Source organism: Pseudorca crassidens, chromosome 6 (genome assembly GCF_039906515.1).
Source record: "Pseudorca crassidens isolate mPseCra1 chromosome 6, mPseCra1.hap1, whole genome shotgun sequence".
Classification (NCBI taxonomy): Eukaryota; Metazoa; Chordata; class Mammalia; order Artiodactyla; family Delphinidae; genus Pseudorca; species Pseudorca crassidens.
The window spans coordinates 66332475-66348884 of NC_090301.1; the positions used below are offsets into that span (position 1 = coordinate 66332475).

The 16410-nt window shown below is 35.2% G+C and overlaps 1 protein-coding gene across 6 annotated transcripts in view; it reads right to left on the reverse strand.

The window, feature by feature from the left end:
• Positions 1-16410, reverse strand: part of SCN2A (sodium voltage-gated channel alpha subunit 2) — a 149231-nt gene that overhangs the window by 72122 nt on the left and 60699 nt on the right. For 5 of the 6 annotated variants that reach the window (XM_067741688.1, XM_067741685.1, XM_067741684.1 and 2 more), the window contains 7 exons: positions 8407-8496; positions 7547-7675; positions 6880-6971; positions 5724-5996; positions 2706-2769; positions 1005-1146; positions 657-863 (listed from right to left, as the gene is read on the reverse strand). In XM_067741688.1, the coding sequence (XP_067597789.1) occupies positions 657-863; positions 1005-1146; positions 2706-2769; positions 5724-5996; positions 6880-6971; positions 7547-7675; positions 8407-8496 (997 nt within the window). Of the gene's footprint in view, positions 1-656; positions 864-1004; positions 1147-2705; positions 2770-5723; positions 5997-6879; positions 6972-7066; positions 7159-7546; positions 7676-8406; positions 8497-16410 lie in introns of all 6 variants that reach the window. The other variant, XM_067741687.1, reaches the window with a different exon arrangement.

A 16410-nucleotide genomic window follows, 5' to 3' on the forward strand; every position in this document is an offset into this window, starting at 1 on the left:
AATTGGATTAGTGACATTAAGTCAAACAAACATAACTAGAGAAATTCTTGCCTTATTTTGAAGCCTCAACAGTCCAAATTACAGTATTTACAGAGTGGTAGGCAAAGAATGTAATGATTTAGTATGTTTATGTACCAGTGTTTTCCTTATGCAATCCACAAACTTGCATTTAAACACTTGAAATAGAAAATAAACATTAAATAGGTCTTTGTCTTTCTTCCAGACTCTATGAAGTAATCTTCTCAGTTTGACCCTGGTTTTCTGACCTTTCCCACCTCTAGCAACACTAACGAAGAAGCAATTATAACTGAATTCTGCTTCCTCAGAAGATTAATACTTCGACTGAAGGCATGTAGGTATAACTACTTTGTGAGCTTGAGTGAATAAAAGGTCACAAGGGAGAAAAAAAGGTCAACAAAGTTCATTATAATTCATCATGTTTGGATGCCATTACTATTGACCGTAAATAATCATCAAAACAAAATAATAATCTCCTAATAACCAAACAGGCTCCTAACACTTACCAAATACATATGACTTGTTTCGAACATCAGTTACCACTGCTGATTTTGTGTGTTAAATGACTCTGATCTCGACAGTGTGGTCAGAGAGCTGAGATAAACAAACACAAAAAGGCTCGAAGTTTGCTACTATACCTGAGCTTCTTCTTGTTGCTTTTTTAATTGTTCAAGCATCTGCTGAAATTCAGCTTCCTTCTGTTCAGCCTCTTCCAGCGTTGCCTGATTCTGTTCCTCATAGGCCATGGCCACCACAGCCAGGATTAAATTTATAAGGTAGAATGAGCCCAAGAAAATGACTAGCACAAAAAATATCATGTATGTTTTCCCAGCAGCACGTAATGTCTGCAAAAATGGAAGAGATATTTTGTTAAATTTTATACAGGATGTTATGAGCTCACACTCTAAGTAATAAAGTATATTATAGCAATTCTCTTGATCTCAGTATTTCATGCTTCCCAGAAGAATCATTTTATCTGTTCTCACCAGTTGATAAAGGTTTTCCCAGAAGTCTTGAGTCATAAGACGAAATAAGGACAAGAAAGCCCAGCTAAAGGTGTCGAAGCTTGTGTAGCCATAGTTGGGGTTTCTACCAGCCTTCACACAGATGTATCCTTCTGGACACTGGCTGTTATTAGGTTAAAGGAAAGAGAGGAAGTCAGTAACTATAAGTTGGATGGCTGGCTTTCCTGTTTTTATAGACGCCAATATCCATTTTATGAGACACCAGGGAAAGCAGATTTCTCTCACTTTAGCCAGTGCTCAACCCAGCACTTAAGTGGACTGATTTACATAACAACAGAATCCGCTAAATCTATTTGTGGATTCCTCTGTGATTCATGATTGTCATTATTATATTTATCATGTCTCCATATAAAAGCAATCATATTATGATTACTATCTTCTGGGATTTGTGAACATGAGCAGAAAAATAAGTCTACAGGGAAAAATTTGATTTTCACTGAAGATATCTAGAGGCAGAAGTGTGCTGAATGTGGAGGTAGGCAAGAGGGCTAAAGAAAAGATGGTGGGGGCACATTGAGAGGAATGAATGAGTCTGCAGAGTGAAGATTTCATAGTATGACCTTAATGATCAAGCTGATCTGGCCTCAATATTGTGCCTGACACTTCTGGGCTGTGAGACTTTGGGCAAGTTTCCCACACTTGCTAGTCTTGGAGAACCCTCATATGTAAGAAAGGGCTAATAACAGAACCTGCCTCCCAAACTTACAATCATTGAATACGAAATCATATGTAAAACATTTAATATAGTACAGAGAAAGAGTTAAAATCAGTCTGTTTTACTTATAAGATCTGGAGATAAAGGCAGCACAATCTTTATCACATGAGCCAAATAAAAAGCCTGATGCTGATACCATTGGGAATTTTGCTACAGGTATTAGCTACTAATGTCCACAATATCATCTTCCACAGAAAGAACATTAGATTTCTGTCTATGATTCTAAAATCTTGTCAACTAGAGAAAGGTAACTATTTCTCTGAATTTTCCTCCTTGCCTTAGCTCCAGGTACAATACTTCTTAATAATAAGCATTCACATGATGCCAATCATAATAATTAAAAGTACTTATTGAATGCTGTAATAGCTAAACATTCATTAATCCATTTAATTCTCACAGCCACCCTATAATTATTCCTATTTATCACATGGGGAAATCAAGGCAAGGAGAGGTGACATTATATGGTGAAGTCTGGGTTTGAATTCATGTAAACTCTCCAGTCTATGCTGTTAACCGCTTTGCTGAAATATGCTAAACATGTACTCACCACACCTCAGATATTGACATTATCTTCAGATATCTTACATTTTATGCCATGGAGACCACATTAGCTTATATAGAATATCACACTTATAAAAGAACATGCTTATGAATTCTATTAACTTAAGCTTCTTATGTATATGTACTGCTTTTCCCTATATTTTCCATTGAACTAATTTGCAAGATTAGCTGTGACCTAGTATGGAAAAATAATTGCTGCGTATGAGTGAGTGTGTGAAGGAGGTGAGAATCCACACTTATCCCAGCTATCATGAGAGTCAGCGTGAAGTGGAATTTACGCAGGGCTTTGAATGAGGAGCAAGCGGGGGCTGGATGGGTGGAAGGTAGCAGGTTATTAAGGCCGATGCAACAGTGTGGACTGAGACTCAACACAAAACATCACTTACCCTGCATCTGAGCTGTTGCCACAAAGCAGAGCATCATTTTGCCCTTCCAAAAAATAGAAGTGACCTATTTAAAAGAGCAAAGAATAGAAAGAATCATTAAAAAAAAAAACCTCAAAACACTTCAGCCATTGTGCCTAGGTAACAAAGCTTACCTTTTCTTAAACCATGATGAAATTGATAAAATGATAAATGCATATAGGGCTAAATGAAAATATTTTAATAATAATTGAATATTAAACAAATATCAAAAAACATTTTTGATTAAACAAATGTTTAGAAAATTGATTTAGAAAGAAATTTTTTGGTAAGGAATAACTATTATAGCATTCTCTATCAGAATTTATTGCAAATATAAACTCAAATTGCTTGGGATAATTCAAAAAATAGCTGTCAAATTAAGGCTGTTTGGCACAAAAAGTGAGAGATAGGAAAGCCCTGTTGCTTCTAAATGCTGCCATGAAATAACATTTTATTTTACAACTATGCTTTGCCTGGACCCAAACTAGATTCAGACCTTTGTTTTCCCTACCAATTTTAACTTAATTTCTTGTGAAAAGTGGACTGAGCTGTTTGCTCTTTCCATGATACTGTAAGTAAGTGTTTTGCTTTGAGTTTTGGCTTGAATACTGTCTTTCAAGATAAATTTGCTTCTTTGGAGATATGTATTTTCTAAGTATACTTTTTTTTATTCTTAAGGAATACGTTATATATAAATTTAATAAGTTGCAAAGATGATCTCAGGAAACATACACATATATAAACATACATATTTACATATTCACATACAAAAACATACAGACACATATATATTAAAAAAACACACACACACATAACCCCCACAAAAAAATTTTACTATAGTTTTCAGGAATACTTAAAAGCCTATATTCAAGGAATACCCTAATATATTATGTAGGTCAATCTGGGTCATAGTTTCACAAAAAATTTTAGATCCTTACCTCATAACATATATCAAAAAATCATTCTAGATATTTAGGGATTAAAGATTTAAAGACAAGTCCATTAATATAATATAAAAATATGTAGGTTTTCTTTTCAATCTAGACTATACAGGTGGCTGTTTAAATGCAGAATATATAGGTGGCTGTTTTACATGCAGAATATCTAGGTAAAAATTTTTATTATTTCTGAATCCAGAAGCATTTTATAATATTAACTATAGAAAAAAAGAAAACAAATTTGATGACTTGATTGCCTAAAAATTAGAATCACTTAGGGATCAAAAACAAACAATAAGAAGAAAAAACAAGCTGGAGAATATATTCGCCAAAAAAAGTCAAAATGTTAACATACTTGATAAATTATAGAGATCTTATGAATTTCCCAAAATATACTATCACCTGATAGAATAACAGGTAAAAATGTCAACAGATAATTCACATTACATTAAATATATAACTTGCTAATGATACTAATAAACAATTTTAGATTCTACTACATTAATAATTAAAAAGAGGATACACTTTTCCTTCTATCAGAAGATGTTAAAATATGGTAATAATCAATATTAATGAGAATTCAGTAAGATGGCCACTGCTATAGGAGGTATATAGTGGTCTGACCTCTTTGGAGAGCAATATGACACTATGTCTCCCTAGCCTTAATGTCGTCATACCCTTTAACCCCCCAAAATTCTACTAATAGAAATCTATCTGAAGGAAACAATCAGAAATAGAGAAAAGATTTATGTGCAAAGATTGTCACTGTGCTGTTATTATAACATTAATAAATGGGAAATTTCATAAATAATGAAATCATTTGTTTTATTTATTCACTTGTCCAAAGAATCTTAATCTCTTCAGTAAAAATCTTCATGAGAATACTAATTCATAAAACATTAATATAATGTGAGAAGTGATAAAATTTCACATGGTTCTAAAAACCATGAAGGATACCTCAGACTAAGTATACCAATGGAGTATTGATAATCAAGAGATCAATGGAAGTAGGCTAGCTAATTGCACAAGGAGAAGGAGGGGGGCTTTCCTGGTGACACAGTGGTTGGGAGTCCGCCTGCCAATGCAGGAGACATGGGATCGGGCCCTGGTCTGGGAAGATTCCACATGCCGCGGAGCAACTAAGTCCATACGCCACAATTGCTGAGCCTGTGCTCTGGAGTCCGTGAGCCACAACTACTGAGCCTATGTGCCACAACTACTGAAGCCCACATACCTGGGGCCCGTGCTCCACAATTAGAGAAAGCCCCGCACAGCGGCGAAGACCCAACGCAGCCAAAAATAAATAAATAAAATAAATTAATTTAAAAAAAAAAAAAAGAGAGGGAGGGACTTGGACATTCCAATGACAGAGGGGCAGGCTTCAATGATAAGAAGTTATACTAAATCATAAGTATATTCTGATGTCCATCTATAAAATAAAATCAAACTGTATTGATAAACAACTCTAACACAATGATTAATACCAAAGAGATAAACTGGAATAAGAATATTATAAAGGTAGGCTTTGAGTTTACACTTTCTCATCAATAAGTAACTTGCTGGACTGAGGTTGCTTAACTTTCTGATGAGTACACAAATTCAGATTTCATCTTAGTTTCTCCATTTCCAGATACATCATATGCACTCAATACATACATTGAGTCAAACCAAATAGGGCCAGATTATTTTTTCCTCAGTCTTCTTAATAATCCATTTCAGCAAAATACATTGAATAGTTCAAACTACTGATTTATTTATTAAGATGACTGAAAACTCCTGATCAATCCCCAACAAATGAATATTTTTGTTTATAAAGCATTATACTGTATTGCTGTCAAGACTGGTTTAGGAAAAGAACACATCTTCAAATGGTAACTTTTATCGCGTTGATTGAAAGATAAGGAAAAAGGAGTAAGATACCATTTGATTTCTGTATCATATATATTATCTTAAATTGGTCTAAGTAATTTGGTTCACATCAAAATTGAGACAATTTTCACTATGTATATATTTTAATATTTAAAGGACTAAACAGCTTAATGGTCAAAAGAGTATATCTTACTTTTATCTTCAATATATTCATCCCAGTTAAACATGCTCACTGTCCTATTGAAAGTGGTACCATTCCCATCCAATGAGTTATTAAAGAAGGAAGTGATGTTTATTTCAAAGGAAGAATTATCTGGGGGCCATTGCAAACATTTGTTTCGCAGGTTGCCCATAAACAGCTGTAATCCTATTAGTGCAAACACGCTCAGACAGAACACAGTCAGGATCATTACATCTGAGAGCTTCTTCACTGACTGGATTAGGGCGCCCACGATGGTCTTCAGGCCTACACATAAAATCAAAGGGAGGAATTTAAATATACTATTCGACAGCTACTTCACAGACAAAAACATCATGAGCTTGTCCTGGAAAATAAAGATGTCATGCAGAATGCCAACAATATTAGTTTAATGTTTGTGATCGAATAACATTTTCACGAAAAGCCTGCTAGCCGGTGAAAATGAATGAAAGCAGAATTTGTACGTTCATTAGAAAACCGTGAATGGAAATAAACCAAAAGTGTATTTCCAAATACTCCTTAGAGCAAAAGAAATGGTTTTGTTATTCATGCTTAAACATCAACCTTGTATAAATTTTTTGCCTTTATTTGCAGATGTCTTACTCCCTAACCTCTTATTGATTTTATAAAAATCTATATGAATAAAGTAGTAAGAAATCTTGAAGTCACTGAGTTATGAGGTTATATATTTGTGAATTCTGCAAGCTTGAGTATGGGTTAAAAAAGGAAGACATCTGAAAACTGAGCCCCATGCAGCACTCATGCTATCCCTTGCTCTTTCATTTATCTGAAGTTAAGAAAATTACCAGTTTTAGACCTAACTGGTCAAATCTGCAGCAGTTTGAATGCCTTACAGTTTAGCTTCTATGCAGAAAGCTTGATGTTACAGGACACAAACCATGTAGCCTGTTACTGCAAATGCCTCATGCAAAAACTTGTTAAACTCAAAGGCTGATTTAGAACAGATCATTTTAAAGAAAGCAACTAGTAAAAGCAAAGAATCAAATCCACCCAAAATATGATGTACTGATTCTTGCTTTTTTACAAATTTACTTGCAATAGGTGAGAAGCAACAAGGCTTACGCACAAAAGTTGTGATTGTAGCACCAATGCTGCTAAAGTCAGCCTCGGTGTTTAAGCTAGCTCTCACCTGGAATGACTGAAATTGTTTTCAGTGCTCGGAGAACTCTGAATGTTCTCAACGCTGAGACATTGCCCAGGTCCACAAACTCTGTCACATATCTGTAATAGGGAGTTCACACACAAACACAATAACAGAACACAAGAAACAGTTGGAGATATAAGGGGCCTACCACCTTATACCAGTTTCTTCTTACCTGGAATTACAGAAATAGTTTTCAAAGCTCTCAAGACTCTGAAAGTTCGAAGAGCTGAAACATTGCCTAGGTTTACAAATTCTGTTACATACCTGTAGAATTAAATCAGAGTTATTCAGAATTTAGGGAAATCTAAGTCTAAGTTGGTCTTTCATCAAGATCTTTCAGCTTCAATGAGTGTTGCCATCAGATTTCCCAATTAAGAGAAAAATGGCATTGTCATCAATCATAATCTCTGTTACTTGGGAAATTTATTTTATTGCTTTACAGCACTAATTGAAATCAAAGCCATGTAATTTACTATGATAGTCCCTAATTTCTCCAAAGTGCACAATCTGATTGGAAGAAAAATATCCTAAATTCACATAATAACCAAGAAAAATGCTTGATCTGTTAAGGGAAACCACCAAGGAGAAATACAGTATAGGCTCCCACTAATGATTTACTCTTCCCGGATAGGAAATGTATTAAGATACTTACGCAAAAGTAATGACTGTGAAATCCAACCAATTCCACGGATCCCGTAGAAATGTGAAATCTTCTAAACAAAAGCCCCTTGCAAGTATTTTTATAAGTGATTCAAAAGTGTAAATTCCTGTAAAGGTGTACCTGAGAGAAAATAGCCAAGCCCACATTAAAGATCTAGTAGGTAATTTACATGTACATATCTTAAAGGAGAAAAACAACAAATACAAATTAGAGGCTTCCATATAGTTCTATATTGGTCTCCCTATAATGTAGACCTTAGGTAGTACTTAAGGAAGAAAGAAACATTACCTTCTGAAAGACATTCTCATTGACTATAAATGAGTATTGTACTTGCTACACTAATTCATCTGAAAGCCCAAATAATATGGTTCTATATGAAAATATTACCCGAAATACACTAGTTTTGGTCAAATTTAAGGAAATAGTTATTAACAAAAATAAATGAAGATTTTTTTGTCTAATAAAATGTGCATCATTAACAGCAATGAAATATATACTAATAAAACATAGAAAGGTGATAGCCATGAGGAAAAGAACATACAAACTAGGTATAATTTTTATCATCAGATATTAGTAATCACTGATTACCTTTGAAAGAGTGTGAGACTCATAAGGAAGATAAAGAGCTACAGATATTGGCAGTCAAATCAGTGCAGTAATTGGAGCAACTTAATGAGCCAGTGCAAGCTTTGTCCTACAGAAAATCAGTGGTTGAAATGAACTTGAATCACTGTCTAACTGGTTTGTAGTAGCTAGTATGATTTGCTAAAGAAACTGATGAGGTCTCAAGATGTTAAATGCACATAAAGGGACAACAATATTGCAAGATTTTTTAAAAATCTTCTACTTACTCCACATTCTTTGTCCAGTCTGGAGGATTACTCATGGTCATAAATACACAGTTGGTAAGAATAGTGCACATAATGAGCACATTGAATAAAGTAGAAGAATACCGTCAAGGAAGACAAAATTCAGTGGAAAATTTCACTTTCATACACCATTATGTCTTTCACCACCATGAAGTTTAGAACTTTTATGCCCTTATTATTTTATTATTGAGTTTGCTTTTTCCATTTCTGTAATTTTAACAACTCCATAACCAAGTCATGTCAGGCCAAGCCATCAATTATTTGGAGGCTACTTATGTGATTTTAGTAATGAAAAAGATTAAATGAAAAGAAATTAGCTCATTGGTAAGTAATTTATCAATTTAAGTTTTTTTCTTTCTTTAATGACAGACTCAACGACTGAAGTGCAAGCTCAGCATGTATGAAAACTCTGACAAAAATTCAACAAGAGAATACCAATAATTACAGTCGTCCCACAGTATGCGTGGGGGATTGGTTCCAGGACCTGCAGCGGATACCAGAATCCACGGATGCTCAAGTCCCATAGTGGGCCCTCTGTATCCATGGTTTCTGCATCCTCAGATTCAAGGAACCATGGATCCTGAACACTGTACACCACCTACTGTTGGTTGAATCTGCGAATGTAGAACCCATGGATATGAAACCCATGGATGGGGAGGGCCGACTGTAACTGAATGCATTATAACTCCATCCTAAGGGTCATCTGAGTGGAATATCTTCAATAAAATTCTTTCTAAGTGGAATATATAATATACAGTGATTGCTCGTTAAATTCTGAATAGTAAGAGAAGATGGCTGGTGTTAGTACTGACATTTCTTGGGTTTGTAACTGTGGCCAAATTACTTATAATTTCCCTAAGCCTTGGTTCACTTTGCTATAAAAGGGAGAAAGAATAACCATTCCACAGGATTGCTGTCAGGATCAAATTAGTTAAAATATATTAAACCTCCTACAACTTAATGTGCCTTGTACATGGTAGATACTCAATAAATTACTTTCTTAATTTCCTAAATCATAGAGAACACTACTTATAAGAAACATGTGGTTTGTTTCACTCTACCCCACTTTGCCTGTGTAGACATAGCCAATGCAGTTCACTCTCCTTTATACTGAAAAACAGCAACAAAAGCTCTTTAAGAAAACTTTCAGTAGTAATACTTGAAATAACTTTCTTTCATAGTTAATAAAAAGCACAAGAAGAATTCAGCTGTACTTATGCAAAACAAGAGCTTTATCAATATAGATTTAGAAACTGTATAAAAATTCCAGTGAATAAATGCTATTAATATCACTTCTCACTCTTTATTTTTATTTTTATTTATTTATTTTTTTTGTGGTACGCGGGCCTCTCACTGTTGTGGCCTCTCCCGTTGCGGAGCAACAGGTTCCGGACGCGCAGGCTCAGCGGCCACGGCTCACGGGCACAGCCGCTCCGCGGCATGTGGGATCCTCCCGGACCAGAGCACGAACCTGTGTCCCCTGCATCGGCAGGCGGACTCTCAACCACTGCGCCACCAGGGAAGCCCTCACTCTTTATTTTTATTATAAATCTTCACATTACTTACACATAGTAAAATATCAGCACGATTTTAAGTGTAGTAAAATAGAATAGTGTGTTATCTATATGTTGTGTTATGTATTATGTGTTAATCTATAAAGGAAGCTTCTTTGCACCCGCAACTGACTTTAGTCAAAGCAATCATTGAGTTTTCATTTTGACTGGCAGTGATGCAAGGCACATGCTTGATTCTCAGCTTGTTAAAATGCATCCACATGAAAACAGTCATAAGTGAATGGTGTGGATCAGCCACATGAGGGCACTACAACCTAGAGAACACAGAAAAACACCATTTCAAAGAAGAAACATTTTTCCTTTATTGCTACAAAGAAACAAAGAGTAAGACAAAATTAAAGATGACTTGCTATTAGTATATAAAACTAGAGGATCCTCTGTGTCTGTTAGGCTGCTAGGCTCTACTGGAGAAAATGACTCCCCTTGGTCGGTTGGCGCCATTCAAAATACATGGTTCCCAGCCTCACCCACACTCAACACAGTCTAAATATTTCTCCACTTCACTGCACCTCCTACTCTGCAAAGACAATTCCAAATATTCTCCACTCTTCTCTGATCTCCAATCTTCTTCCTTCCCTCCCCGTTTCAAACTCATGACCTTATTTCCTACTTCACTGAGAGAAGAGATAGGATCAGAATGCCATATCTTTACTTCCCACCCCCAAATTGACAAACCTCTCTGTAATAAGATCCTTTCCTCCTTCTTGTTTCAATGGGGGGAGTTTTCAATCCCTCTACTCATACTCTGGACACCTTCTACCTTTCCAGAACACTTCAGAAATCTCTTATCTCTTCCTTCTCTTACCTTTAACACTTCCCACTCTATCTACCTCTTCCTATCAGCACAAACTTGCTTAAGTCTCTCTCATCTTGGAGGAAAAAAAGAAAATACTTTCCTATAACCCACAATCCTCTAACTACTTACTACTAACTACTTCTCTTTTCCATTTCACAGCCAAACTTCTTGGAAGAGATGTTTATCTTTACTTTCCCTCATTTATCTATCACTTCCTTAGCCTACCAGTTTTCTTTCTAAATAAGACAAACATCTTCATGTTTTGTCCCTGAAAACAAAAGGATAATTTTGAGCTCTTATTTGACTTGCTCTCTCAGCAGCATTTGACAAGCATGATTCTTCCCCCTTTCATTATGTTCTCTTATTTTTGCTTTCATGAAGTCCCAATCCCTTGATTTTTCATGTCTCATGGACAATTTTTTTGTAACCTTTGAAAAGTTATATTTCCCTTTTTGAAAAGGACATCGGATATCCAAGCCATTTTTCCCTCTCCTGCTATATTTATCCTAGTAAAGCTCATCAACATACATAGCTCCAAGTACATTTACATGCCCACTGATCTCAAGTATTTCTCTCCAGACTAGCCCTCTCTTCTGAACTCAACTGTCCATGGTACCCAATTGTACATATTACATCTGCATTTATGTTTACTCATTTCATTGACACTTCAAATTTTTTCAGTTCTAAAACTAAACTAAAAATCTTTTCATCCTATTCCTCTGCTCCTCTAAAATACTGCCCCTTTGACATTTCTGTATCACAGAAAATGGCTCACGATCCAGCCAGGAACCTAGGAGTGATCTTGCATTTTTCTCTTCCTTAAACCTCCACATTCAACTTAACACCAAATATTGTCAATTCTACCTGCTATGCCTGGATTCAGTGAACTTTTCCCCCAATCCTCGTATCACTACATAGCCCAGGTGTCCATCAAATCTAACCTAGATTACTGCAATTTCATCTAAACTGGTCTTTCTGAATCCATGTTTGACTCCTTTCAATCCTTTCTGCATACTGTACCAAATGACCTTTGTAAAAGTAATTTCAATAGCTTTCCACTACCTTAGGATGGCGATCAAATATCTTACAAAGAGTGAAGGGTCTAGGAGATCTAATTCCTCTCTACTTCTCCAATTTCAGCTTCTTTACTCTTCATTCCACTCTCCCCAGTCCAATATTATTGCAATTGTTTTAGGTCATGGAATTAAATAAGCTCTTTTTCAAGTCAGGATCTTAGCAAATATCACCTCTTTTCCCTGGACATGCTCTCTACTTCACCTAGCCAATTCCAACTTTTTCTCCAGCACTCAGATTAAAAGTTATTTTCAGTAAAATGCTGTGCACAATAGCACATTTCCTGATTAGGTCTATCAGTAATACATACTTGTAGCACCTGATACCATTCCTCCAATGACTAATTTTAACACTGATTTTTTTTCTGCTAGGCAGTCACCTTCACGAGGGCCATGTCTCTATTGTTCACCACCATACCCTTGCCATTTTGCAGTGTCCGTTGACTATTGAATGATGTCAGTTCGGAAGATTGTTTATTACTAAGTGAAGTAAATTTTCCCTTTTTAATGATATATTTATTAATATGGATCAGAAATACAGCATGAAATTTGTTTTCACATATATCAAGTTCACAAGTTTCTACACTTTTTTTGAAAGAGAGAACACTGGATAAATATAAAGTGGAAATTGATAGCCTCATGAGATTTATGTCACATAACAGACTAAGCCATGGTTTTATGACCCTTAAAAATATTTACTCCTTATAATGGTAAAAATTAAGTACATATAATAACGTAAAAAATATGTTCAAATATTAATAAATAATAGAAAGAGTGAATATTACCCAGTAAGTCAAAATTAATAAATCATTACACTCAAACTCATGTTTTTCACATTGTATGACTATCATTTTAATAATAAAAATATGCTTAAGTTAAAGATCCTGACAGATGCTCAAAAAGGAAAGCAAATAAAACTATTTTGCTTTTAAACCAAATAAGAGATAACTAGAGTCAGGTTTTTATGCTATTAGTTTAATAGATAATCTCTAAATAGAGAGTTTCAAAACCCATTACTTTTTAAAATCACTATAAATGTATTTTATCAGTCACATATCTTTAAGATTCTCCGAGTTTGTGAGTGATTGAAATAGTAGGATTTCAGATAATGATAACAAATATACAAATACGGAAAAAAATGTAGACATGGTATTGGTGATACCATACATTGAAAAAGTATAGAAACTCCATGTCAAGGTAGATTTCAAGGGGTTAGAACTAGTAACAAAATGCATATATTTATTTTCTAAATATATATTCCATGACATCAACTAAAGTACATTTTTCGAAAGAACAATGAATCCTAGAATAGTATTTCCTTAAGAGACTTTGTATATAAAATAAAATAGAGGTAGTTAACCTCATATAATATCAGGAAAAAAAGGATTTTAAAATCTATTAATTTCTCTATACCAGGTATTAATAAAAATGTGTTAAACTTTTGATTGATACTAACCTGTCAGTTGGCAAGTCTAAAATATTTCCTATGTGTGTAAGATGAGGAAAGACTTCAAGTTTATACTGAAAATGGTTTATGTAACTTTTGACATGGAAACTAGATGTCTACCCCTATATCCATGTAGGTAGGATGAAGCAGCATGAGTTTTAAAGTGATGAACTGTGGATCAGATGTATCCTTTACCAAACACATGGGCTTCAGCAAGTTAATTCTTTAAGGCTCATTTTTCTTGTGTAAATGCAGATAAGAGTACTAATACTTTTCTTAGAGGATACAGTCATTTTTATTACTATTAATCATTTGTTTATTTAACATAAAAATGTAGGGCGTTTCTTTGTTATTCTTTTTTTTCTTTGTTATTCTTAAGGAGAAGACATCGTTTGTTCTGTCCAGGGGCTTTGTAATAATACATAATATCCAGAGAAGTTGCAGAGAAATTTTCAACTTAAAATATATACGAACTAGAGGTAGAAGATAGTTTTATGTAAGAGGTTTTCTAACATAAAAATGGAGAATTCAAAGCAAAGTAAGACAGGCCTTTCTACATATTGATGCGTATTTGTGAGACAGCAGAAATATTGACTAAATGTCACATATATATGTGACACACACATAATGTTAACTCTTGAGTTGTTTAATTTTGTTATTAACAAATTCCTAACTATGTGATAACTTTTGAGCATTAAAGCAGAAAAAATAGAAATCATAAGCTGTTTACCCTCCTTTCCCTTAGACCTATATAATTTTGGGGTTTTGATTTCTACATAGATGAAAACCGTGATTTTTTAATTTCTACATAGATACCATATAATTTTGGGATGAGCTAAAAAGCTCGCTTTCTATTTAATGAAATAGTAAGTTGGAGCCACTGAAAATAACCTTTGAAATACACAGAGACAGAGATACTGGCAATGCCCCTAGTACATTATTTATACCCGAGGGTTCAGAAATCAGTTTTCTTCTGTTAGATGGAAATTGCAAAAGACCTAACCTGAAATTTTAGCTCTGCCACTTATATAAAATGTAGTCTTAGAAAAAGACTAAACATGTGTGGGCTTCAATGAACTCATCTGCAAAATGAGAAGGCTGGAACTGACCCCATTATGTTTTGGTCGATTAACAGCTCCTAACTCTGGTGCTGTATAAACATTTTGTTTGCAAAATCAAGCCTCAAGACAGTAGAGATTTGTACAGAATTCTTTGTGGAATTCCTTAAACAATATGAGAGTGCTCCTTTGCTAATCTTGCAGCAGCTGCTCCTAGAATTGTAGCTACTACTACCAACAATAGCTGTCCTGGCTACCAGTTATCATGTTCCTACCAAGTGTTAGTCATGGTGTCAGGTACTTATGTAGTTATTATTACTGATGTATAAATAACGATTGCAGTTTTATAGATGGAGAAACTGAGATTCAAAACAGTTGGAGTAACTTGGCCCAAGGTCATGGAGCCAGTAAGTAAATCTCAGAGGTGGGGGTTGAATCCAGGTTTTCTGAAACCAAAAGCTGTGTATTTTCCTACCACTTATGAATGATAGGTAGTTCTGCATTATTGTGTGATTTGGAGTGTTTCAGGTCTTTGCCATCACTTTAAATACCATCCATACACTGACATCTCTAGTTATACCTCCAGCCCAACCCTTTTCTGAACTCCAGACTTGTATTTCCATTTAACTTCTCAACTCCTCCACTGAATGTCTAATAGACCCCTCAAAAAAAAAATATATGTTCAAATCCACACTTTTGATTTTACCCAGCATATCCCTCCACCTAATGTTGTCCCAAGCTCAAGTAACTACATTTTTCTTTCTTGACCAGACTAAACACTTGGAGTCTTCCTTAGCTCTGCTCATTCCCTCACACCCCATGTCCAACTGCTCAGCATATCCCGTTCAGCTCTTCTGAAAAACACATCTGAATTTGATGACATCTGCTACCCTCATTGTTTCCACCAAAGGCCAAGCCACTGGTGTCCCCTGCCTTCATAATGGCAGTAAGCCCCCAATCTATCTTCTTGCTTCCATTCTTTCCCCCCAGGCAGCCTGTTCTCCACGCAGCAGCCAGAGTGATCTTTCTCAAATTTGAGTCAGGTGATGACACTCTTCTGCTGAAAACCCTCCAGTCATCTCTCCCCATCTCATGCAGCATAAATTTGGTGTCTTCACCACAGCCTACAACTTCAGCTCCGACCTTCACTCTCACTGACCTCATCCTCTCCTACTCTCTGCCTTTCCCACTCTCCTCCAGGCACTCTGGGCTCATGGCTGATTCTAGAGCACACCAGGTACACTTCCACTTTTATCCTTTGCCTTCATATTTGCTATTCCCTTTTCCCCTCAGATTTCCATGTCTCACTCCCTCACTTCCTTTGGCTCTCTATTCAAATGCTATTTTTTTCAGAGAGGACTTCCCTGATCATATGATTTAAAACAGGACCTTGCCACTCTTCTCTTTTTACACTGCTTTATTTTTCTTAATAGCACTTATCACTAGCTGATTTATTTTTATTATCTCTCTCCTCTCAAACACACACATACACATGAATGTAACCACATGCGAGCAGGGACTAGGTGTGGCTCTATGTTGCATCCCAGTGTCTAGAAGAACATCTGCCACACAGTAGGTACTTAGTAAATATTTGCAAATGAACAAATGAATGAGTAACAAATGCAAAGTAAAGGAAAGTGTGCTTATTAAAGTAAAATAATAAAAACTGACATGAAACACATTGAAAATTCTGATAGGGAATTTTAGGAATATGGATTATTTTTTACTTGTTTACTATCTAGAAAATATAACCATATTTTATTTAACTATTGAAACAAGGTAATGGGCACATCAACAGCATTTTCAGTTTTCAAAATATACCCTGACAAAAATATAGTAAGCTAAGATTTTTCTGCCAAAATCAAGAAACAAAGCTAATTTGATATGCAACAGCTCCTAATGAAGATAACAACTCTTTGAGAAATAAGTCAGGATTTTCGGTGGAAATAGAGATACCAATCTAGGTTTAAAATACAAATTTCTTGATTGTGACTGGCCATATTCTGGATTATAAACTAATGATAATAAATACACAACA